Source organism: Bos mutus, chromosome 12, assembly GCF_027580195.1.
Source record: "Bos mutus isolate GX-2022 chromosome 12, NWIPB_WYAK_1.1, whole genome shotgun sequence".
Taxonomy (NCBI): Eukaryota; Metazoa; Chordata; class Mammalia; order Artiodactyla; family Bovidae; genus Bos; species Bos mutus.
The window spans coordinates 52639912-52667100 of record NC_091628.1 but is presented as its reverse complement, the minus strand read 5'-3'; the positions used below and the strand labels follow the sequence as shown (position 1 = coordinate 52667100).

Below are 27189 nucleotides of genomic sequence, written 5' to 3'. Positions count from 1 at the left end.
CAATGACAACTGAGCTATGCTTAAAGGAACTAAAGTAACTGTGTTCAGTGAAGAAAGCAAAAGTCCATACGTTATCAGAAATTACTGACTTTAACTGAGTAACAATAGCCTATCACATCAGCTCACAGCACTCACACAAGGGCACACGTGCACGCCAGTCACTCCACTGGGGCATCGCCTCTGCCACCTAGTGCTCACTGAAATAATTACAGTTTCTCCTAAAGACGTGTATCTGCTATGTGCAAGTTACGTACTTAAAAAGGATATGGGGGGGAAATTCATTTAACTGCACAAGTAAACACAGAGTATGTTTAGAAGTTTTTCTATCAACCAGAGATCATTATAATGTCACTGAGCATACATTATACATAACATTATAATGGCACTGAGCATATATCCTTGGGCTTCCCTGGTGGCTTAGATGGTAAAGAATCCACATGCCAATGCAGGAGACCTGGATTCGATCCCTGGGTTGGGAAGATCCCCTGGAGAAGGGAATGGCAACCCGCTCCAGCATTCTTGCCTGGAGAATCCCATGGACAGAAGAGCGTGGCAGGCTACCACTCACAGGGGCTCAAAGAGTCGGGCACGACTGAGTGACTAACACTTGCAGTTTTCAAGCAACATTGAGCAACATATTCAGAAGATCAATTAACCCCTTATATGAAGTGAAAGTATCTATCTTCTTAGTCTTCCAAAGGGAAAGAAAGTACATTTAAAACTGTAGGGTATGTGGAATCACCTGACATGTAATGGACTTACATCTCTAGGTCATGAAAAGGAATAATTTTAGGTTTACCTGAATTAAGACCTGTGTTTCATAAACAATACTGTATAGAAAGTTAACAGAGTTCCATGAAGAAAGAATTTTGTAGTCAAGTGAACTGAGGAAACATAACTGACTTTTAGAGATTTGGAATGTACATATATGCACACTGAAGGCTCTGGAAATTCATGATAGAGAAATCTATTCTCCTGTGTTTCCTAAATGTGTTGGCTTTTAAATGCCTCTTTCCCAGAACATTCATTGATATCTTGTGGCACATAGGACATACTGTAGAAAATGCTGAGATACAACTGTACCTTAAGTCAGTAGGTAACTCCTTTAACTCTCCTAAAAGGTAAGGTATCTGCGTGACATAAGTCTAAGAGTCACGGGGGATAATAAAGAAAAAAAATACATAAAGTTTTGCACTTTTAAAAGTGTTTTCAGTTTAAAAAATTGTTTAAAATAAAGATTTATTATAATAGTTAAGATGGTAAATTAAGATGGGCTTCCCAGGTGGCTCTAGTGGTAAAGAACTTGCCTGCCAATGGAGGTAGGCATAAGAGACATGGGTTTGATAACCTGGGTCGGGAAGATCCCCTGGAGAAGGGAATGGCAACCCACTCCAGTATTCTTACCTGGAGAAGCCCATGGACAGAGGAACCTGGAAGGCTACAGTCCATGGGGTTGCAAAGAGTTAGACACAACTGAAGCGACTTATCCCACATGAACAAGATGGTAAATTAATGCTGTGTTTTTTACCATAAAAAACAAACTGGTTTATCATATTGGTTGACTTATAAAATAACATTGTTCAAAAACTAATTTCAAAATAGTATTTTTTCAAATAAATAAATAAAGATACATCTAAAACAAATACTAAACCAGATGGGATGTTTAAGACAATAGGCGTAAACCAGGACTGTCATGGGGAAATCTTACTCAAAAGCATCAGTACAATTTGTAAGCCTTTTACTGATGGTGCAGGAGAAGCTCAGTGACCTTATCATACGGCCAATTCCAAGCAAAGGTTTTGTAGACGTTCAGTCAGATGACTGTATTTCCACCTATTCCCTTACACATCAACATCAGCTTATGTCATAGGCTCTGGGACAAGTGTTAGGAATAAAGAGAGATTTTCCTGTCTTAAGGGGTTTGATCTTATTCTGTTATCACATTCAGGGAATTTTGGTTGTTCTTAATGTAATATTTAGAAATAGCAATAAAAGGAATAAAATTATCTAAGTACATATAAAAATATTTATTACCCACTATTGAAGTCAGATGGAAAACTGATTTTGTCTGTTTTATTAATTTCATGTATGTTTCAGTGTTCTAATAAAGCATACTTTATCATTTATACAATTATATAGATATAGATATAGAGATATCAGGATAGATCATTGTACCTTATATTTCTTTCAGCAGATCTGTTGGCTTCTGTATGTACACTTGGTTTAGCTGGATATATCTGCCTATATTTTTCAAATTAAAGATAATGTCTGTTAGATAAGAAAACACTTCTCTGTTAAATTTAAATTTATGAAACATTTACATTCAAAGAGATGAAAGTGTGCTTTCTGGAATAAGAGCACTGTGGAAATAACCTTCTAAATATGTTCATGTTCATTTATTTTAGTTTTCAGTCATCAATAAAGCACTTATCTTTATTAGATAAATACACTTATCTCTATTAAATAATGATACAAAGTTTTTAAGTAGTAAAAATCATGTTTTGTTAGGTGTCAGGAACATCTTTTTCTCAAAGACTCAACCCATTTGAATACTATCAAAAAATATGTTTGCTCAGATAATATGGTAAACACTTTCATTTTTCCAGCACACCCACCACATTGGGAATGACCACACTGAGTTGTTAGAATTAAGTTTTACAGTGTTAGGTTCTGTAACAATTTGTGGTATAAGGCTTTTCTCAGCTTTTTTTCTAAGTATCTAATTGACCTACTTACACATTCTTGCTTGTTCTCAAGAAACTAAATTCAACTATTTTTTGTACTCCTGAGGACATGTGTTAATTACATAGGAAACACTTCCCTTTCATATTCTTTCATTAAAATCATCTTGCTGTGATTAAAGTAATCAGGGTTTAAAACATGCAAGTTGTCCTCATTTTATATTTAGGATCATTTGTGGAAGAAATAAATTAGAGTAGTAAAAACAGATTAGACCAGTTCTGATGAAATTTAGCTTCTTTTGAATCTATTCAATTCACTGCTCTAGAATCCAAGGTTTTGAATTCAGGAGGTACTAACACCAACTTTTTTAGCCCTCTGAAAAATCCAATTCACATTAATATTACATTGCTCAATACTGTCAAAGTAAAAGGAAAAATAATATAAGATAGAAAGCCTGAAAAGTTATTTTCAAGTGTATAATTATAACCATTGCACAGATTAGACATCATAAATCTGGCCTATATTTTTCATTAATTCAATGAAGAAGAATTTTTTTAACATTAAAAAATATTATCCTCTCTTCCTAAGGACAAAATTTCAAAGATCCTGTGACATTTCAGTGAATAGAAATTCAGACCTGAGTTTTTAACACATTAAGTTGAATGCCTAAAGCTACATAGCCCTGTCACGCAATCAGCATTTTCTGGGCAAAGTTATCCTCTTAATGAAGAACAGTTTTCCAATAGTCCTACATGTTGTCAAAAAAATCACCATCAAAAAGTAAAAATACAAAAGAATCAAAGGCAGGCCATCAAGCAAATCTAATGTATTCAGTCTTCACTGAGACACCATTTTAAAAATCTCTCAACAATAGTGGAAATGTGCTGTGTGAGTCTTGGAAAATAGCTTGAGATTAGTAAACTGTTTAACAGCAACACATGGGGAGGTGCTCAGATCTCCAAATTAGTCTCTAAGTATTTGTTGCTAAATATTAATTAGAGAGCACTGGAGTTTCAAAATGAAAAAGCAAGTCTGTCTTTTTTTTCCCTTGATTTGGAGGCAAGGTAATTATAATATTTTTCAAAATTTGTTGTAGCTTTTAAATAAGTTACAAATGTCTCAGTAAGACTAAAGAACTACCCAGAGGTATTTTCTAACGTAAGGGAGGGTTTGAACAGTAACACAAAGTTTTAAGAACATCTTTTGTTAGAAAATGTAGCTCTTAATGGGAATCTTAACTAGTTAAGATATATATATATACACGTGTGTGTGTGTTTGTATATAAATATATACATATATATTATACACATATTTGTTCTTGTTGCTGTCATTCAATAGCTAAGTCATATCCAACTCTTTGCAATATATATACATATCAATATATAAGCAATACATATATATATCAATAAATGGGCTTCATTGGTGGCTTAGTGGTGAAGAATCCACCTTCAATGCAGGAGACATGGGTTTGATCCCTGGGTCAGAAAGATCCCCTGGGGAAGGAAACGGCAACCTGCACAGTTTTCTTGCCTGGGAAATCCCATGGACAGAGGAGCCTGGCGGGTTACTATCCTTGGGGTCACAGAGAGTTGGAACAAGTGAGTGACTAAACCTCCACTGCCACACATATATACATATATATTTATATACAGGGAGAGAGGCTTCCTGACATATTGGTTCCCAATACATAAAGTAGAGGACACCTGAGTATGAATATCTCCTGGGCGTGACTATTGCTCAGTTTCTATCTTGAAAGTCTGTTTCCACAGGACAGGTAGCAGCCATAAGTATCCAGCTGCTGCTGCTATGTCACTTCAGTCGTGTCCGACACTGTGCAACCCCATAGAGGGCAGCCCACCAGGCTCCCCCTTCCCTGGGATTCTCCAGGCAAGAATACTGGAGTGGGTTGCCATTTCCTTCTCCAATGCATGAAAGTGAAAAGTGAAAGTGAAGTCACTCAGTTGTGTCCTACCCTCAGCGACCCCAGAGGCAAACATAAATACACATTTGTGTGGGCAAATGGAATTAGAGCAGCTTTCCAAGTGCTTCTGCAGTGACCCTGCACAAAAAACATACCCATGCTTTGCATAAGTCACAATTCATATGGTGTCATTTCCTTTAAACTTCATTTTGCCAGAAATTCTGGAATGCTAGGTCTTACCTATTATCTTGCTTCGGCTGGTTAGGAGATGAAACAGTGGAACTGGGCTTTGGAGGTATCGGAGGGTGAACAGTTGGTTCCCTTTAGAACAGAAAACAGCAGTTCATTTCACCATGGAAACCAGGTAAATTTTAACATCTATTCACCAAATGCGTTTATTGTCTATGTGGAAATATCTCGTGCGTCTTACAAGCCTCCTGTATGAGCTACTGGAAAGGCTAGGATGTTTGGAGTTCTAAACTTTAAAGAAGTCAAATCTGTAAATTATAGGAGACTTCATTTAATCAGATTTTTGGAAACCCTGTCCTCCCCAACTATAGCTTGAAACATTATGTGTACTTTAAACAGCTTAGTAATTTACTAGACTGTCTCACTCAAGTTGTGATATTTTGGGTCAGCAGCACATGAACAGACTAAATGGTTCCTGAGCTAAATTAATATATAAGCTTCTTTAGGAATTATGTCAACTATCAAGCTGCTATGGAAACAGCAAGAAAGGTTTTCAATTCCATAGACATTAAGATGAAGTTGATTTGAAGCTCTTAACTAAATCCACCTTAAACATTGACAGCACAGGCCAGTTTGATGCTGGCAGAGCTTATAAACACTGTCAGCCTAAACTTTCCAACAAAGCACCAAGACAGCCTCTGAAATGGCATGATTTGATTGCCCAGGAACTGAAGCAGGCAATTATGGGCATGTTTGGGATGGAGTCAGCCCTTTACTTGGGTTTCCCTGGTGGCTCAGTGGTAAAGAATCCACGTGCAATGCAGGAGATGCAGGAGACATGGGTTTGATCCCTGGGTTGGGAAAATCCCTTGGAAGAGGGCATGGTTATCCCCTCCAGTATTCTTGCCTGGAGAATCCCATGTCCCACAGAGGAGCTTGGCAGACTACAGTCCATAGGGTCACAAACAGTCAGACACAACTGAAGTGATTTATCATGCACACACACAGCACTTTACCCAGGGCATGTCACTTCCCTACCCCCAAACTCCTACACAAGTAGTTCGCCATAACCCTCGAGATAAATTCCATAGAAATACCCTGTGATCTCGACTCTGTACCTCTCTGGCTTCTGCAGTGCACTAGGGAGCATGTAGGCTCTGGAGTTGGGCTGCCTGAATTGCCAGCTGTGTGACAAGGGCCTAAATTATTCCATTTCCTCATTTGTAGTAACCTTTCCAACAGCACTGTGGGGGTGTTGTTGGGACTGAATGAAATCATGCTTTTATTTAAGACACTTATTGGTAGCTTTCTATGCATGAAGCACTCTACAAAGTGGATAATTTCCCTGTTTTCAGAAGGTTTTCTATACACAAATAAATAAATGGCAGATGAAGAAAAGTACTAAGAAGAAAATAAAACAGTGAGAGAATATAGTGATGGTGTGGGAACACCTGCATGTGAGGTGAAATATAAGCCAAGACCTGAAGGAAGTAATAAACTGAACCATGAGGATGTTGGAGACAGAGTATCACCAACTTTGAGATGGCATCTAACACTTGAAACTGGATGAGACCACCCAGGAAGTCAGCCTAAGTAGAGAAGGAAGAGGGCCAAGGGTGGAACCCCTGATCCCAGCAATATTTAGACATCAAGAATATGGGGAAGAAATAGCAAAGGAATCTGAAGAGAAGCAGCCAAAGAGAAAAGAAGAGAAATACAAGGGTGTGGTGCCAGGAAGTCAAGTGAGACAAGTGTTTCCAGAAGGAGTAACTAGCCTTGCCAAATGCAAGACATTTGACAGGTCAAATAAAACTGGGGTGAAGAGTTACCATGGTGTTGGCAATATAGGGGTCATTGATAAACCTGACGAAGGCAGTTTTGATGGAGCAGTAGTGGAAAAAAAAAAAAAAACAAACTTCTAGGAGTGGATCTCAAAGAAAATGGGAGGCGGAGGGATAGACGTAGAGATTTCTTTTGAGGCACTTTGCAGTGAAGAGGGAAGAGAAAATTGGGAAGCTACCTGAAGGTTGGTAGGTCAATGAAGCGTATGAGAGTATGTAGATATGATGATGGAATGATCCAGGTAAGATGGCAAATTTGATGGTGCGGGAGAGTGAGCAGAAAATGCTTAGACATGGGAAGTAAGGAGACTGAGGGCACATGCAGGAAGGTTGGTCTTGGAAGCACAGAGAGCGAGCTCATTGAATCCTCCCTTCAATCCCAGAGATAAGTATTCTACTTCTTCCTATTTTATAGATGAAAAGATGGAGGCACAGAAAGTGAAAATAAATACCCTGTGATGATACAGCTGGTAAGGGGCAGAGTGCAAGATCCAAACCAAGAAGTCTGTCTCCATAAACCATCCCCCATGATGCTGCCTCTCAAGGACTCTTTGGGCAACACCAATGGCTCTGCTGAAGTCAGTGCTCATGGAACTAAAATAAGGCCAATAGCCATTGCTTTCTTTTGCCACGCTCAGTACTTCAGGGGCAGGAACAGATTGAACAGAGAGTGGATTTAAGGAAGCTTCTAATTCAGCCAATAGAGTGTAATAAAGACTGATGACAAGGGAGGAGAAGGGGTATGTGAGGAGGTGATTACAGTGAAGGACTGTGGGAGCTGAGATGGACATGGAGGGAAGTGAGGATGTGAGGGGAGAAGGGCTGTGGAAAGACGATAGAACCAATGGACTGGTGGTTGTGGGACTGGGAAACTTCTGGCATCAGAGGACTGGAGGGACTGAACCAGAAAGTGTAGATAGAAAGTGAGTAGATGGAAAATGGAAGCCAGAAAAAGGAAAACTTTGAAGTTTTGAAGTGTATATGGTTTCTTCAGATCAGATCAGATCAGTCGCTCAGTCGTGTCCGACTCTTTGCAACCCCATGAATCGCAGCACGCCAGGCCTCCCTGTCCATCACCAACTCCCGGAGTTCACTCAGACTCACATCCATTGAGTCAGTGATACCATCCAGCCATCTCATCCTCTGTCGTCCCCTTGTCCTCCTGCCCCCAATCCCTCCCAGCATCAGAGTCTTTTTCAATGAGTCAACTCTTCGCATGAGGTGGCCAAAGTACTGGAGTTTCAGCTAGTCAACTCTTCGCATGAGGTGGCCAAAGTACTGGAGTTTCAGCTTTAGCATCAGTCCTTCCAAAGAAATCCCAGGGCTGACTCCTTTAGAATGAACTGGTTGGATCTCCTTGCAGTCCAAGGGACTCTCAAGAGTCTTCTCCAACACCACAGTTCAAAAGCATCAACTCTTCGGCGCTCAGCCTTCTTCACAGTCCAACTCTCACATCCATACATGACCACAGGAAAAACCATAGCCTTGACTAGATGAACCTTTGTTGGTAAAGTAATGTCTCTGCTTTTGAATATGCTATCTAGGTTGGTCATAACTTTCCTTCCAAGGAGTAAGTGTCTTTTAATTTCATGGCTGCAGTCACCATCTTCAGTGATTTTGGAGCCCCCCAAAATAAAGTCTGACACTGTTTCCACTGTTTCCCCATCTATTTCCCATGAAGTGATGGGACCGGATGCCATGATCTTCGTTTTCTGAATGTTGAGCTTTAAGCCAACTTTTTCACTCTTACAAGGGAAAAATCTGTGGGTGGCTGGGGTAGGGCAATGGACAAGATCATTGGAGAGGAGATCAAGAAAGTGAAAGTCTAGGATGGGAAGGATCCATTACACGAATTTGGGAAGGACCATGCTTTATGAGGGCTTCCCTGATAGCTCAGTTGGTAAAGAATCCATCTGCAATGCAGGACATGCTGGTTCGGTTCCTGGGTTGGGAAGATCCACTGGAGAAGCGATAGGCTACCCACTCCAGTATTCTTGGGCTTCCCTTGTGGCTCAGCTGGTAAAGAATCCACCTGCAGTGTGGGAGTCCTGGGTTCGATCCTTGGGTTGGGAAGATCCCCTGGAGAAGGGAAAGGTTACCCACTCCAAGATTCTGGCCTAGAGAATTTCGAGGAGTATACAGTCCATGGGGTTACAAAGAGTCGGACACAACGGAGTGACTTTCACTTTCACTTTCAGGCATTACGATGGGAGGAGTGTGGGGAAACAGTGAGCCAAGTGCTGAAGTCCCCACAGAGTGAGGGTGAGTGACTCAGAGACCTTGAGATGACTCCAGGGAAGGAGAGATGCTCACAAGGGAATGGCTTCAAGGAGGACAGGGAGTTTTAGGGAGGAGGGAGAAATAGAAATTAGAAATAAGGAGCAAACAGGATCCCTCCTCTTCCTCCAGACCGCACAGTGCATGGGATTAGAAGAAAAGCAGCTGTCACTGGGAAGGAGGCTGGGGGAGCAGGGTTCTCTGGGAGAACCCACCAAGGAGGGGAGAGATCATTCAGTCAGAGACAAGACTGAAGAGGAATGAGTTTTGACGATAATGGATGACATATCCAGGAAGGTCTGTGGACCAGTTTGAGGGATTGGGATGGTTTGTAGGGCTGGGTCACAGAGAAGGCAATGGCACCCCACTCCAGTACTCTTGCCTGGAAAATCCCATGGACAGAGGAGCCTGGTAGGCTGCAGTCCATGGGGTCACGAAGAGTCGGACATGACTTCACTTTCACTTTCACTTTTCACATTCGTGCATTGGAGAAGGAAATGGCAACCCACTCCAGTGTTCTTGCCTGGACAATCCAGGGAAGGGGGAGCCTGGTGGGCTGCCGTCTATGGGGTTGCACAGAGTCGGACACAACTAAAGTGACTTAGCAGCAGCAGTAGCAGGCCTGGGTCAGGTTCAGTGATGCACGGAGCTCTTCAGGGATGGTCCAGGTGATAAGAAATAATCTGACTGGGGTTCCCATAGGGATCCATGGCCACAGGGGTGGGGGACATGATAGAGTTAGTCCTGAAGCTTTTCTGGCCGAGTGTGACAGTGAGTCCCTGGGTGAGAGGCAGTGGAAGAGTGGACACAGAGCACAGTGGGTCTTCTGGTTCTTGTGTTGATGGCAGCTTTGAAGCCAGCAAGAGGGCAATGCAAAGCTTTAGAGCTCCACCTGGCTTAGTGTAAGGGTTGTGGCTGCGGTTGTTTTCATGCCATGTGAACCCAGTGCTGTAGAGGAGCCAAACCACTGGCACTTCCTAACCCCATCCCACCCCACACCACAGTCTCTCTGCTCTGGGGCGTACCTCCTGCTCCTTCCACCTGGAGAGCCCTCCTTGCCCTTCAGCCTCTGGTTGAGGGAGTTACTGTGCGGAGTGGTACCCAGTGCTCTGGTGAACTCTTCTATGTCTCCCAGTAGTGCACCTTCTTCACAATACATACTGTGCTGGTCTGAATTGCACATAATTTTTTGTCTCCACCCTGGTTGGACCGAAAGTCCCTAAAAGGATAGTTGCACGCCAAGTACTAGGACTGTACACGATATTGGTGCCCGATAAAGATGTGTTGGAAGAGAGAGTGATTGGCTGAATTTTTATTTGGCATGAAGGAAAATGGGTACTGAACAGGAGTCTAAAGCTTTGAAAATCTGTTCAAGGTTACCTGTCCCATAGAAGTCCACTGTCCGTTGTTGACTCCACTACCAAGTACCTGGTGGCTCAGCTGGTAAAGAACCTACCTGCAATGCAGGAGACCTGGGTTCGATCCCTGGGTTGGGAAGATCTCCTGGAGAAGGGAAAGGCTACCTACTCCAATATTCTGACCTGAAGAACTCCATGGACTATATAGTCAACAAGGTCGCAAAGTATCAGATACAACTGAGCGACTTTCACTTTCACTGAGTACCTGTTGGGCGCTGAGTGCTCAGATGAGTTATTGTGTAATATGATATGCCTGCAAAAAGTAATTTACAGGAAAACACTCTCCCCATTTTGACCTAATGTTAGATTTCACAATTAGATGTTCTTTTGTTTGTATTGATTGTCATCATCTTCTCTTCTCAAAACATATCCCTGTGTTGCAACAATGTAATGTCACTCAAATGATAATGTGTCTTTCACGCATCTGTGTTGATGAGCTGGTTATGTGCGTCTCTTCCAGGGACAGAGGAAAGGATAAGAAGTTGGTCGGCCCCAGGTATTAATGAGTCTACACAGAGCACTGGATATCTGAAAACAGGCAGGAGAGTAGTAACAAGATGGAAAGGAGGTTTACAAAAAGGGAGACAAGGGATGGTACCCAAGTTTGCTTATGCCAGAATCACAGTGATAAAAAGCTAAATTTCTTCCATGTAAAGTGGTGCTAAGTCACTTCAGTCGTGTCTGACTCTTTTGTAACCCCATGGACTGTAGCCCACCAGGCTCCTCTGTCCATGGGATTATCCAGGCTAGAATGCTGGAGTGGGTTGACATTTCCCCCTGCAGGGGATCTTCCCAACCCAGAGATCGAACCCTTGTCTCTCATGTCTCCTGCATTGACAGGTGGGTTCTTTACCACTAGCCCCACCTGGGAAGCCATTAAGCCCTCAAAGAGGCCGGAAAGACTGCCTGGGTGTGTCTGAGAGGCAGAGATGAATCGAGAAGAAGATCTGGGTGTACAGGAAGGAGATGGTTTGGGGAAATAAAAGTCAGATGTGCATTTGTGAAGGCCAAGAAAAGCAGAGAAGCGAGAATAATGCATTTACACCCCTGCTGGCCTGGGTCAGGGCAAGGCCACGCTGACTTCAGTCCATCTCAGAGGAGCTTTTTGCATCTCCACAGTGACAGTCACAGATGACAGAACCCCGGCCCTGGGGGCAATCAGAGGCGTCATTCAAGCTGAGCCAGGAGCTTGAGGCCCTGCCAAGCGGGGGCTTTAGAATGCGAGAGTGAGGCAGGAAGCTGTGGCCTGGAATGTTTCAAAGAGACAAAAACAAGAGACATTCATGTGGAATGATCCTGTTTGAACACCACTTCGAGATGCGCTGTTTAAGCCTGGATCAGTTGACCCTGATTCTGCCTCTGTCTTTCCTTCCAGCCTGTAAGACCTTCCGCAGGGTTGATGACACCACACTAGCTGCTATAATTGTAAAAAATAACTTCCAGGAATCAAAAGGCAGCTTTCCTGGGCAACATTTGAAAACCTGCAGATTGTAGCCCAAAGGCCAGAGCTAATAGAGATATCACTGTCAACCTGTATATGTTCCCTCATTTCCATAAGCTCCTGCAAATGTCACTTCTTGGCTCTGTTACTTGTGTTCCAGAATGACTTTGTGAAGAACGTTTCTATGACTCAACACAGGTCAGGGTTGAAAGAATAATTGACTCTTAAAAAACGGATGGTGAGTTTTGTTTTCACTTCGGATTATGCTTAGCTGTTGTAGCCTGCCAGTAGAATTATTATTCCAACAATAGCAAAGGAAATGGAACTTACATTTTTGCATTTCAGTAACATGTCAACTTGTCCAAGTTGACATACTTCTCACATACTTTATTTAGTCCATATATCTATCCTGTGGAATATGTGTGTGTGTATATATATATGAATTATGTATAGAATTTACTTTTTTCACTGAGTCTCAAAAAAGGTAAGCAATTTGCCCTGGGTCACACTGATAGTAAGTGACTCAGCCAAGGTTCTAACCTCTCTTACTCATGTCTAATCCCATGCTTTCTCCTCTATATCAGGCATCCCTTTGGTCTGTGGCCTGTTAGGAACTGGGCTGCAGAGGAGGAGGTGAGTGGTGGGCTAGTGAGTGAAGCTTCATCTGTATTTACAGTTGCTCCCCACCACTCACGTTACTGCCTGAGCTTCACCTCCTGTCAGATCAGCAGAGACATAATAGATGTGATGCACTTGAATCATCCTGAAACCATCCCCCCTCCCTAGTCCATGGAAAGATTATCTTCCACAAAACCTGGTGCAAAAATGTTGGGGACTGCTGCGCTCTATTGTACTGTATTAAACCATTATCCTTCCAGGTATTTCCAATGAAAATATAATAACAGTAAGAGATCCTGCATTATTTGCTTGCCCAAAGGTATCAGTTCATCAAAAGCACTTATTCCACAACTGCCCTAGTTATTATGTTAGGACATATAACAAGCAAAGTTGGGCATTCAAGACTAGAAAAGGTGTGACGTGGTCCATGGTCTCAAAGAGCTTGCAGAATGCAAGGCATTCTAAAGATTCCAGAGAATAATCTTTCGATTATTTGTTCAAAAGCATGATTGCCCTAACAGTGTCTCACTTTCAGTGGCCAGGGACCATTTCAATGAACCACATCACAACAAAGAGCATGGACTGAACAAAAATTTCAGAGACCTAGATTTTAGACTAGTTTTGCCACTGACTTCCAGTTTGATCATGGAAAGAACACTGATCCTCTCTGAAGAATCTGCTTCTTCATTTATAAAAGGATGAGACTGGCTCAGATCTGTGGCTGGCAAACCACTACATGACCATGAGAAGGCAGAATATTGCAAGGAATCTTCAATTCCACAGTAGTCATGAATACTACTTGCTATGTGCTAAGTACCCTGAATATTCATATGCTGCACTTTCCAAATGTATGAATATTCAGTTGTGGTTAATAACATTTAAATAGTATAATTTAATATAAGAGCACAAATAAACTTTAGCTTCCAGTGGACACAGAGGGATAGAAATTTTCAAGTATTGCTGAATCCATAGCAGCACATTCTGAATTAACTTTCTCCTAACAAATCCTGACTCAGGCTTATGTTTTAATTATTTTGAATAAATATAATTGGTATTCTAGGCATTCCAATACAATTTTAAAATCACTATACTTTGACATTTTACTGAGCATTTTAGACTCTTAGGTTTTGCAAAATGGCTTCCAGTTAATACAAGAAGATGTTTGTTGTGATAAAAATTAAATATAATGATTTAATTTAGGGTGACAGCAAACTTCATAGAAGGTTTGGTACCAATAGAGTTAAAAATGTTGCAGCATAATTAGAAAAGCTACATTTTACCATTTATAGTTACAGATGGAAAAATATAACTGTAGTGCAAGGTTGCCATAGCAACCCACTTCTCAATCAGAAATTTTTTTCCTCCTTCATATCTACCAGTCAGCTAAGTGGAAGTGAAAACCACTGAAAGAGAATATTGAAACAAATATGGATGAGAAATTATGAAAGTATGTAGCAAGCATTTCACAATATGGTGATTTCCTGCATGTGTTTCCACTACTTTAATTTTATCAGATATTATACAATTTATTTTCTGTCTTTGGAGATGATTGCAGAAAAAAACACATTGGGTTTTTTTTTTTTTTTTGGTGGTGCTGGTGGTTTGCCTCATTGTTTCTCCAGAATCACTATAATGGGTAACATTGTAAACATTCATATTGTTTAAGCAACTGCTACCTAAATCTGGCTTCCACAAGGTTCTTAAATGAGCTTCATATGCCATCAAAGCACTGTATCTCTGCATCACCTAAATACAAAGGCATACGCACTTAAATTTACCGTAAACAGAATACCAAGAGTTAAAGGTGGGTTCTAAAATCAGAAGCGACGTTAATATTAACTTCCTAGAAATGCTGCATCTGTACTTTATTGTGATTTGACTGAGCACTTCTCATGAATGGCACCTATTATCCACACCATTGGCTCAAGTCCTGGCGTATGTTATCATTCTTTTGAAGACTCAAAGATGAGAAAAAGTTTAAGAACTTGAGAAATTAAGATAGACACTAGTGATTGCTGACAAACTGCTTTGCGTCAGGCTTTCTGACAAATTTTAAAATGAAACACGTGGAAAAGGAAAAACTTTCACTGGCTCTGACCTTCTAATAATTTTCCATATTGATGACACATGTATTTCTATGTATTTCAGAATCTCGAATACATAGAGCTCAAATTACATTACACCAAAACATTAAAACAGAAGTGATATTCTGAAATAATGAAAGGGATTTGAACATGGGAAAGGGGGTAAACCAGTGATCACAGAGGAAGGAGAGATAGATCAGTATAATGAGGAACAAAGGTTGCAGAGCTAAAATTTGATTCAGTCCTGATTAAAATGAAAAGAAACTATAGGTTCTGATGGCAGTTGAAAAGAGGATTTCAGAGGAAATAATCTTGTTGACACAGGCTGACAGGCTTCTCTGGTAGCTCAGCTAGTAAAGAGTCCACATGTAGTGCAGGAGACCCCAGTGTGACTCCTCGGTTGGGAAGATCTCCTGGAGAAGGGATAGCCTACCCACTCCAGTATTCATGGCTTCTCTCGTGGATCAAATGGTAAAGAATCCGTCTGAATGCGGGAGACCTGGGTACAATCTCTGGGTTGGGAAGAACCCCTTGAGGACAGCTTGGCAACCTGCTCCAGCCAGTATTCTTGCCTGGGGAATCCCCATGGACAGAGGAGCCTGTCCTCTGACAAAGGCGGGCTACAGTCCATGGGGTCGCAAAGAGTTGGACATGACTGAGTGACTAAGCACAGCTCACACGGCACATACACGTTGGTCATTCAAAACCCTGTGCTAGAGTTTTCCCTTCTCAACAAGAGAAAAAAGAGATCAGAGAACATTTATATTCAAGGACTAAGGAGTTACCTTAGCAATCAGCTAGAAAGAGTTTTATTTAAGTTCAGAACTTTACCTGCTGTGTCTTACTACCATGAATTACAGCTTCTTTCTCTACTTGTTTTATCAGAAAGAGGGCAAGAGACTTTCAGAGATATTTGATTCTTAATTCCAAAATTTTGTTTGCTCACCAGATCTTAACCTTCTCATTGTAAGACTAATGTGTGTCATACATAAAATGATATTTGTTTTAAGAAATTGCTTTTTTCTTTAGCTCTACTGTATAGTTATATTAGAAAATTTAACTTGCTCATTTAAAATCTAGTTGAATTCACCAACATGAGTTTGAGTAGGCTCCAGGAGTTGGTGATAGACAGGGAAGCCTGGCGTGCTGCAGTCCATGGGGTTGCAAAGAGTTGGACACAACTGAGCAACCGAACTGAACTGAATTCACCAACCTTATGTTAATTATATAGACAGAATGAGATGTAGATATATTTCTAGATGTAGCTATAGAAATATCAATGGCTGTAGACATAAACACAGACTTGTAGAGTTATAGGTACAGATATACATATAAATATAGAGAAAAGTGTGATATTATGGGTTCTTCTATAGATTAAAAAAAAAGCTTAAGACCACTTGGGTGCAGCTTACATCATGCCTGTAACAGATTTTAATCCAAACACAACACCAATACAAGTTGTCAATCCAAACACAACTAAGTTTGGTTCTTCCACACTACGTAAGTCAAGAAAGGGAAAACTGAGGAATGGGGTAGTCCATGGGGTTAAAGATCACAGAGAGGTTAGAGGGGAAAAACATTCAGGAAAATGACCTCTCCTTGTAATAACTGGGAATGGGTGTGTGGGAGAAAATGAAATCTCTTGGAAAGATTAGGTGATGGAAAAATGAAGGTTCACAAAATGAAGAACAGAAACGAGAGTGAGTGTTGGTATTAAGGGGAAATTCTTTTGCAGAAGAGGAGAAAGGGGAGAAAGGGAGATGGAGACCAGTGAATTAGTAAAGGTGGAAGGGAAATAAAGTTAGCACTGGCTATTAGCTAGTATTAAAAATCACAGTTCTCCATTTTATTTGTTCCTGACCTATTTCCATCTTCTTTTTGTTCTTCTGGGGACAAAGATCTCTTTTGGAAATCTTTGATTCCTTTCATCATTTAATAATTGCTTCTAGTTTTTGGCTTCTGGTGAAAAGGCTACTTCTCAGCCCCGAGAATGCACTGGTATTAAAGGTGAGAAACAGAAGCAGTACTTGGAGCTGTTCCAAAGAAAAGAGCTTTAGGAATCAAAGGCATTGCTATACTGCTATTATTCTCTCCTTTCCCTGAAAGCTTGGGATAACATTAGCTCTGATCCTCGAAGAGAAGTCGTTTGGTCTAGCCATTCTATTAATAATCTGTGACTTTAAGAAAGGAGTGGATATTTAAATTCATCAACCTTATCCAATAATCTTCTCTCTCCCTTAAATCTGGTGCTAGGCATCTGATCCAGAAATCAGAAATAGAAGCATTGTAACTAATTTTATCTATTTACCATGTAAATCACATCCAGCTATGCATAAATTGTAAGGGCATATAGCCAGGCAGTATCAGTTCTGTTCAAACAGATCCATAGCTGAATGTGCACTGAGCACATATGATGGTGGTGTAGGAATAGCCCTTTCGTATCTTTACACAGTTACATAACACATGCTTATTATGATGATAATTTACATGAACAATGGAATAACAGATAAAAGATAAAAATAAGTTATTTGGGAAATTCATAATGAATGTTTCTAAGTATCAGTTACTGTCTATCAAGACAAAATTGGATGGAATATACAGTGGTATCTTACAATAATATCTTGGGTAGTTCCATGAAAGGTACCACTCATGGAGAAATATCTAAACACAGCCCGAGGAGAAAGGAGGTTATAATTAGAGACACAATCCATATTTGGCAGTTCATATAATTGGAAACCACCCACAGGTTTAAAAAGATGAACAGGTTTAAAAAGAAAATATTTTAAGAGAAGGTTGGTATAATTCCAAGCTGTGATTTTTCAACAAGTCCAATAATTTTATACATATGTTATACACATATAATATAATACATATGTACACACACATATATACAGATGAAGCCACGGGTATGAAAGACAATTAGAGTTCTTTTTGTATATTAGTCAACTAAAGTTATTTATGTCCTTATAGATTCAAGTTAAATTATAAGACATTTATTTCCAAATATACCTATTATTTGGGAAATTAAAGACACATTAAAAGCCTGTTCAACAGATGAAAACTTTTGGAAATAAAACAGTCTCATATGAAACAAGGGCACTGCTTCATACCCTTTTTCCAAGTGTTGGATTGGGAAAATGAATCCCATTTAAACATGGAAATATTGGGTGAAGATATTCTAGAGGTTGATGACATGAAAATAATTTTGGATACCTAAACCAAAACCACCTTGGAGACCTATTTTTCGTCAAGTGCTAATGACAACATAGATTATTAGAGGCCTACACTGTGGCTATTGCACTGAAGTCTTGAGTGTAGGCTCCGTGTTTTGTTCCCTGATATCTCCCAAGATCCTAGAACAATATCTGGCATACAGTAATCACTTATTATTAAATATTTATTCATTTAAATAGTTGTTGACATTCCCAGTATGGAAACGGTAGAGCCAGGTGTTCTCCACATGGGCTCTAATTTAGTTATAATTATTGCTCTCAACAGCAACAAAAAAGTACAAGCAAACACACACTACTCATCTGTCACTTTAAGTTCACCAAGAACTTGCCATACACATTCCCATCCTGACATCTGGGTTCATCAGAGCAAAACTGACTGTGCACGAGAGCCCACACTGGGCCCCATCTAGTGATGGGCCCTGTTCTCTCCCTTGCCCTCCTTATGGATCGAATGATGTCCTCTCCAAATTTGTTTGGAAAATGGGGACATTAGTAGACACAAGTAGGTAAGGCATGAGTCATGGACATAAGTAGCTGAGTCAGGATGAGATCATACCAGAGTTGGATGAGCCCCCATTCGATAGGCCTGGTGTCCTTATAAGAGGGGGAACTTTGGACACAGACAGGCACACAGGGTAAACACCATGTAAAGATGAAGGTGGAGATTGAAATGGCGCGACCCCATGGACTGTAGCCCGCCAGGCCCCTCTGTCCATGGAATTCTCCAGGCAAGAATACTGGAGTGGGTAGCCATTCCCTTCTAAAGGGGACCTTCCTGACCAAGGGATCGAACCTGGGTCTTTTGCATTGAGGGCAGATTCTTTACCATCTGAGCCACCAGGGAAGCCCTTATACAAACTCAGGAATACCAAAGATTGGTAGGAAAACACCGGAAGCCAGGAAAAAGGGTGGAATAGATCCCTTCTCACAACTCTCAGAAGGAACCCCGTCAACACCTTGCTCTTGGGCTTCCAGCCTCTGCAACTGTGAGACAATACATTTCTCTCATATCACCCACCTTTATGGTACTTTGCTACAGCAACCCTTAGCAAACTAAAAATACAGTCATTTACACCTCAAAGCATGTCAGATTTCCTACCAGGCACACTTGTACCCTGACCTCACTTTCACTGGGCACTATCTTATTGAGAGCTCAGAGTTCACAAAATTGCCTCAGCTTTATTCCAAAGCATCCACAATTATATGTTGTCAATATCTAACACATTCTTCCATCATATTACATAGCAATTACCTCTGACATCTTTCTCTTACCTTCTGCTTGCTCCTGTGTTTGGGGTGGTGGTGTAACCTGGAGGAGGTGGTGGAAACCAGGACTGTCTGTTAAGAAATGACATCAGTTATAAGCATTGTGCTCCAAAGACCTGACCCCCCACCCACATGTCTTCCAGGAAAAGCTGAAAATAAATTGACAGGTGAAAAGGAAATGAGATGACTTTCCTACAAGGTCTTAGAGATAAAATGAAAACTATTTACTTCCTGCCATAGGAAGTAACGGCCTATATTGCAGGCAATCTGCTCTCCCAAATAAATCCCTTTGCCCATTTCCTTTGACAGTAAACAATGTAGACACTTTTTAAAAAGAAATCTGCAGGAAATCTGGAAAATAATAATGTTGAATCTGTATGGTAGGTTCATGGGTGCTCATTATCAACACACCTCTCTGTTCGTCTGCATTTCTGAAACATTTCATAATAAAAATAACAACACTTATGTTCTACTCAAAATATGGTTTTAAAAATTCTGTATGACAGGAAATGCTGAAAGTAAGAATATTGAAAGTATAAATGAATGCCACAGCAATGCCAAGCTCAATTTTATATAGATGCATATATGAGCAACTAAGCACATACATTTATACATAAATGTACACACACACACACATATCCAATTAGAAAGATGCTTTCCCATTATTAAGACATCATTTTAATTGGTAGAGATAGCTAAGGACTCTGTCAAAAAGACTAAGTTATATATCAAAAATGATGTTCAGAGGAGAGTAAGATAGCCTGGAAAAGGAAGATCAAGGATAAGGACAGGAGAGTCCTTTAAATTCTCGAAGCTGGTCTATTCTCTGAGATTTCAGGACTGCGCTGATGGGATAGGAGTAAATCAAAGCCAATTTCAGCTCAATGCAACCCCCAAGAGCTTAGTCAAGGCACATCACAAAAGTGAGAGTCATGCTTCTGGCTGCAATGCTCCTGAATGATGCCTAGCCTATCAGAGGAAAGATTCTTGCCCGGGGTAGGAGATTGAACTAACTGACCTTAAATTTCCCTTTCAGTTTCTCCTAACGACAAAGAAAGGATCAGGGGAAGTGTGAAATTTGGATCCAAAAGAAGGATAATCTTATTTCCTGAGACTCTGTAGACACAATCAAAATTTTGTCTGCAGGAGAAAATAGAATCAGTCATTTCCCTCCAGGAGGATTTCAGGAGCAGCGTGGCAGTCAGCCAGCTCATCAGCAAGCACTGAACACCTGCCCTATACCAGGCAGAGTCCTGTGTGTGCGTGCGAAGTCGCTTCAGTCGTTTCTGACTCTTTGCAACCACATGGACTGTAGTCCACCAGATTCCTCTGTCCATGGGGATTGTCCCAGGCAAAAATACTGGAGTGGGTTGCCATGCCCTTCTCCAGGGGATCTTCCCGACCCAGAGAGGAACCCATGTCTTTTGCGTCTCATGCATTGGCAGGCAGGTTCTTTACCTCTAGCACCATATGGGAAGCCCAAGCATGGGCAGAGGAGCAAGCAAAGAAAATAAAAAAATTTCAAAAGCAGTGAGGTTCACGAAAGCTTGTTTTCCATTCATGTCACGATTCACTGGTACTATGTTCTCTTCAACATGCAAAAATCACTCCCACCATCCCATTCTGCTACATAAAGAAGATTCTACCACTGAAGATCTACCTCTTCCTCCATGCCTACTAGATAAATGGAAGTTAGCACAGGTGAAAGTGGAAGGCCGTACAGGGGAAGTTGAAGGAAGAGGTAATAAGCACGCAAACAGAGACCGATGCCTCCAGATAGGACCCTTGACCCTGAATGTGGAGGAAGCCCGATCTACATAGCAGAGGAGGCCTCCAAGATGCAGACTGGTTTCTGGAGTCTAGTGACACTAGGCCACACTGCAGCTGTTGTGCAGGATAAGGCATTCTCTGTAGTAGGACTCTGTTAACATGCGTTACCTGAAGTAGCTTTACTATTTGAGTTCTAGCATCAAAACATTACCTAGCTATTCAAGACCCTAAGATGGCACATATGAAAACAAGATCAGATGTGTGGTTATCAGAGGCAGGCAGATTGAGGGAGATTGGAGGAAGGTGGCCAAAAGGTAAAAACTTACATTTTTTTATTTGTCCTTTAGGCCAACTTATTTTATATCCATTTGAAACATCGTCCAACAAAGGATAAAGAAGTTATAAGCTCTAGGGTTGTAATATATAACATGATGACTACAGTTACCATGATTGTATTATACATAGGAGTCCCTGATGGCTCAGATGGTAAAGAGTCTGCCTGCAATGTGGGAGACCTGGGTTCTATCCCTGGGTCAGGAAGATTCCCTGGAGAAGGAAATGGCAACCCATTCCAGTATTCTTGCCTGGAAAATCCCATGGACAGAGGAGCCTGCCAGGTTTCAGTCCCTGGGGTTGCAAAGAGTCAGACACGAGTGAGCAACTTCTCTTTCATATCATTTCATTATACATAGAAAAGTAGTTAAGAGAGTAGATCTTAAGAGTTCTCATCAAAAGGAGAAATGTTTTTATTGACATAATGGATGTTCTGTGAGAATGATGAATCTTGTGCATGCTATGTTGCTTCAATCGTGTCCAACTCTTGGCAACCCTATGGACTGTGGCTTGCCAGGGTCCTCTGCCCATGGGATTCTCTAGACAAGAACACTGGAGTGGGTTGCCATGCCCTTCTTCAGGGGATCTTCCCCACCCAGGGATCAAACCCATGTCTCTTATGTCTCCTGCATTGGCAGGAGGGCTCCTTACCACTAGCACCACCTGGGAAGATATGATGGATGTTAATTAAACATACTGGGTGATCACCTCACCATATGTGTAAATCACACTATACACCTTAAGCTTACACAGCAATGTATGTCAATTATTTCTCAATAAAATTGGAGGAAAAGATGGCATTTTTAAAAAGGAGACTGGGGAGGAAAGGACTGAAGTGTGAAGGCAGCAGAAGACAGTAGGCACCAGATCCCTGGGAAGGGGAGGAGGGAAGGAGGAGGAAGGGCGGAGAGCAAACTAGATGCCACCCGGGGGCCTTGGTGGATGCTTTGGTTCAGACGTTAATAAAGATCAATCTGTGAGAGAACAGCAGGAAGAGGGGCGCCCAACAAGCCCATCCTACCTCTTTTTCTTCACAGGAGTAGTAGTGGAAGTGGAAGCGGGGGTGCTGGTGGCCTTTGCACTGGACAGACCTCCAGGTTGCCTGTTTTGTCACAAGAACAAGCAGTGAGCACATTGCTGAAACTTTTCATTTTATCTCACCTTTGAAAGGACTTACAACCTACTCCTAATCACCACAAAATGTTTCACTTGAGGATGAAAGAACAGCAGAAAAAGTTCTTCCTTAGTTTACCCATTTTACAAATCACCTGGCTTCCATTCAAATAATTAAAACAGAAGGAATTGAATGGAGAAGTCATTCCTTATATGACATTCGGTGTCCGAAACCCAGACCAATCAATTTCGATGTGCTTTGATTCCACATCAAACGATTCCAACAAATATTTTTAAATCCTGTCTATGCTGTGACTCACAGAATTATATTACAATTTTTTTTATTAAATACATTAGCTTGTTTAAGAAAACATTTAAAAATCACACTGTTTTAAATCTGTGTGTGTGTTAGTTGCTCAGTCATGTCTGACTATGTGTGACCCCATGGATTGTAGCCCGCTAAGCTTCTCTGTCCATGGAATTCTCCAAGCAAGAATACTGGAGTGGGTTTTCATTCCCTTCTCCAGGAGATCTTCCTGACCCAGGGATTGAACCCAGGTCTCCTGCATTGCAGGCAGGTTCTTTACTGTCTGAGCCACTAGGGAAGCCAAATCTCTATTTAGCATTTGTTAATATATGCAGACCCTCAAAAAATTGAAGTGACTCAGGCCTGTTTCAACTATTGGAGGGCAGTCCAGGGTGAAAATTACTTTTTTTGAAAATACAAATTTAAAAATCAACCAAGTTTTCAAAAATATATCTACTTTGCTTGTTTATAACCACCATTAGTACATTCCAGGGAAAATGCATTTTGTCTATACAGATTGTTAGCAAAGCCATGATTTCAAGACTCAACTGAGCTGTAGATGTGATGGGTGTTTTGGGAGGCAAGTGTAATGTACAAGAATAAAGAGTTGCCATAGGAGTAGGAAAAAATTTTAAAGTTCTATGGGCAAAAAAGTAAAGAATCTAGACTTTAAAAAGAAAAGAAATAAAGAATGACTTAAGCTTCGGTGTTTGATTAGAGCAGAGGTTGGCAAACTTTTTGTGTTAAAGTCCACATAGAAAGTACTTTAAGTTTTGCTGACCACTTCAGTATTTCTATCAATACTATTTAACCTGTCAAAGCTGGCGGGGGCAGGCATGGCTGTGTTACAATGAAACTTTGGCCTAAAGACAATACACCTTGATTTTTTCTTGGACATATAGGAAGAAATACACTTTATTCTTAAAATGTAAGATTAGTTAGAGAAGTACATACATCTTTGTCACTTCTGGTGGTTGAAACGTGGACACATTTCTGGTAAGAAAACAAGAAGGCAAAGTTTGAGCAGCAGCAAAGAATAAATTCTTGCATCAATTTGCAGTTGTCCATGAAGTTAGAGTTATTACTATTAAAAGTTAACATTAGTTGTGAGAAAGAAAAAGAAAGTATCAGTAGTTGAATACATTTGAAAAGTTGATCTCATGATTTTTCACCTTTTTGTGTATTAGATTCCAAAAAAAGGTTTTTTTCTTTAGAAATTTCATCTTTTAAGCCCAGTGTTTTTCTTTGATGGGTTCAATAATTTTTTACACTAGGAATGTAAACTTTACATTTACATGTATTTCATAATACATCCTGTTGCCACCAGGATAATTTAAACAGAAATATAAATGTGGTAAGAATGATGGCCTGAAGAAATGAATTCTCTTCATTTTGAAGCCAGGAATAAGATTTTATTTTTCTTTAACCATGAGTAGAAGCCAAGTTTTTATGCCAAAATTATTTCTGTTTAAAAAATAGAGGATAAGGGTTTACAGAAAGATAATAAGTAGGACTGAAGAACTGTATGTAAGTAAGTAATGCTTAGAAAAATATTGTACTTGAACCTTTCCCCAAGTTAGTAGATACTGGTACCTATTGGTTAGTCGGTTATCCAGGGTATTGGCCTTATATGTTTTAGCAGCATCATTTCTGTTTGAAATCCTTTATAAAGAAATAAGACAAAAGTCTGGATCAACATTTAAGTTTTTAAACTCCTCTTAGACCTCTTTCAGGCTAGAATCACTTCTAGCCTGAATCAACATAACCTTTCTCTAGTGAAAACAATTGCTTTTCAGGTGTTACATTTTATAAAATTTTACAATAAAAAAAAAAAAACTATTATACTCACCACAAAAATCTATTTATTGGGCCATTTTGATAGTTTGTAACTTTTAAAGTTTATGCTTTTCAGCTAGCCTTTCTGACTCACTGAGCATTTAATTCATTAACTATTTCCTTTTCATTGTTGTTTAATAATTTACCCAATGACAGTACTTTCTATGTCACTGAAAGGAATCAATGGAAAACTTAAGCAATTTAAACAAATATTCTATGGTATCAGATCAGTTCAGTTCAGTTCATTTCAGTCACTCAGTCACGTCCGACTCTTTGCGATCCCATGAATCGCAGCACACCAGGCCTCCCTGCCCATCACCAGCTCAGAGTTCGCTATGGTATAGACAAGGCTATATGTTTGTCAATCTCTTTGTTTTCCTTCTGAGCACACAGGAAGACTGCACATCCCAATCTTCAGTACACATATATTGGGATCATGTGATTGAATTCTACAGCATGTGGACAGAAATATTGTTCATGACTCCCAAACCACCATTAAAACCTCTTGCACAATCCTCCATGCTCTTTCCTCCTCTTCTACTGTAGCTTTGGTGCTCACGGGTTGAAGATAGTAGAATTAAAACATGGAAAGAACCTAGGTCTCTGAGTCATTTCCTGGAGCAGAGATTTCCCCTAATTTTCCAGGCTATCACTTTGAACTCTGCTGAGAGCAAGCAATAATCTTCTATTGGGCTAAACCATGGAGATTTGGAGGCAGGGGAGAGAACTCGTCACAAAAATTGCTCTACCCTGGCAAATTTGTTTACACTGACTAACACATTGTGTTAATAGGTCCTGGGGACCATCAGAGGTTTAAAACACTCTAAACTCAGATCTCCATAGGAGAGTAGGTCTGGGAAAGGTGTGTTTGTCTGTCTTTTGGGTCAGAAGACAAATTAGGAATCCTGTAGCCTGCATGCCAGTGGTGGGATCTCACAACTGCAACCCCTAGAAAAGCACATCAGAAAGGAAAGCTCTTCCTGAGATGTGAGGCTGTCTTCTGGATTCTGCAGGTTTGCACAAAACTGCAGCCCCATAGACTGCAGCCCACCAGGCTCCTCTGTACATGGGATTCTCCAGGCAAGAATACTGGAGTGGGTTGTCATTCCCTTCCCCACGTTGCACAAAACTAGGATGCGGAAAAATTAGGTTCTGGAAAACAAAAGGTTCGCAAGATTCTTCTGCTGATCTCATACTATGGGTCTACTATTAATATAATTTTCTCTAAACTGTTATCTTTATCATTTATGTTATCTAAAAAAAATAAGCCATGGAAATGAGCACATAGCATCTGTTTCTTTTTTAAAAATATTTATATATTTCTTTAGGCTGCATCGGGTCTAAGTTGCAGTACACAGGATCTTCATTGTGTCGAGCGAGAGCTTTCCTTGTAGTGGGTGGGCTTAGTAGTTTCTGTGAGCAGACTTGGCTGCAATCCCACATGTGAGACCTTAGGTCCCTGATCACAAATCGAACCCGTGGATCGCAAGGTGGATTCCTAACCACTGGACCACCAGGGAAGTCCCACCATCCACTTTACTACAGGGCTTTATATAAACTGTTCCTGGGAAGATGGATGATCACCTTGCCTTGCTCTAAAAACAAGTCATGGTGAAAAAATATGGCTTATTTTCCCAGCTTTAAAATGATTTCAGTTCCTAGATGTCATTGTGACACGTGTAACTAAAACACTTGATAACTAACACTAATACATGAAAACTCCCCAAGTCAACCCCACAGTTTCTGTTTATGGTGCATAATGCTGATACTTTGAATGTAAACTGGTAACTCTCGCATGCAAAAAGGGAGGAACACTGAATCATCCAGAGCTCCATATTCTCAACTGACTGTTCACAATCCAGGTATTAACTTGTACAGAATGAATCCGCATTTAAAATTCATGATGTGGAGAAGGAAATGGCAACCCACTCCAGTATTCTTGTCTGGGAAATCCCATGGACAGAGGAGCCTGGCAGGCTACAGTCCATGGGATTACAAAGAGTCAGATACAACTTAGCAACTAAACCACCACCATCCTCAAGGTATTAATCACTTTTACATTCACTTGTTTGTTTAAAAATCCTCTAGTATATAACAAAGTTCATCTTCCTAATGATTTGTAGGGTTTCTACAGTGATTAACAAGGTTTGGATTAAACAAATTAGTGTGTGTGGGGGGAGGCAATGGAATAAAACAAAATAGCTTGTTATGCTTCCTGAAGGACTGAGTGTCTGTTATATGAGAAAATATTATATGATGGTGATAATGACCTTTAATTGAAATTTTTTTTTAGAGATGTCATATGTAAGGGGTCTAATGCTCAGAATACCACCATCGAAATCGAAGCTCATAGAGAATGTAAAAACAGAAGGCAAATAGGTTTGAGAATATTCTGGCATAAATTATTTTTAGTTGATAAGGAATGTAAACCTTCAGTGTATCTCTTAGACAGTCTGGCGCTGCTGCTCGCAGAAGGTGCTGGCTCTTCCATTTGATGTGCTGTCCCTCTGGTTCTAGATATGCCTTGTTAAAAGTGGGAAATAAGATGGAAAAATGTATCTGGATAGAAATGTCACTCTGTTGATTTGTAAATTATAAATGTTTACCTTTAAAAAATAATTTAAAGGTATAAACAAATGATTAGTATTAAAGTTGATACAGTAGCAAGAAAAGAAAAAAAAATAATGTGAGCCATCCTGTATTTTGGCTGTTGCTTTAATAAAGGATTTGCACAGACATGCAAAAAAAAAAAAAAAAAAACTCATGAAGATCACTCAGGTGATCATTAGACCAAAGACTACAAGTATATTCTCTGCACTAATTGCTACTGAGCCTCTGATATGTTTATATTTAAAGGGTT

General features: G+C 40.3%; 1 protein-coding gene across 16 annotated transcripts in view; it reads right to left on the bottom strand.

Annotated features, from left to right (window-relative positions):
• Positions 1-27189, bottom strand: part of SCEL (sciellin) — a 126888-nt gene that overhangs the window by 67514 nt on the left and 32185 nt on the right. For 14 of the 16 annotated variants that reach the window (XM_070380635.1, XM_070380633.1, XM_070380634.1 and 11 more), the window contains exons 6-11: positions 24087-24155; positions 23448-23486; positions 22095-22175; positions 18977-19042; positions 4844-4924; positions 2176-2241 (exon numbers count right to left, since the gene is read on the bottom strand). In XM_070380635.1, coding sequence (XP_070236736.1) covers positions 2176-2241; positions 4844-4924; positions 18977-19042; positions 22095-22175; positions 23448-23486; positions 24087-24155 — 402 coding nt within the window. The remainder of the gene's footprint in view (positions 1-2175; positions 2242-4843; positions 4925-18976; positions 19043-22094; positions 22176-23447; positions 23487-24086; positions 24156-27189) is intronic. The other 2 variants (XM_070380631.1, XM_070380632.1) reach the window with 2 other exon arrangements.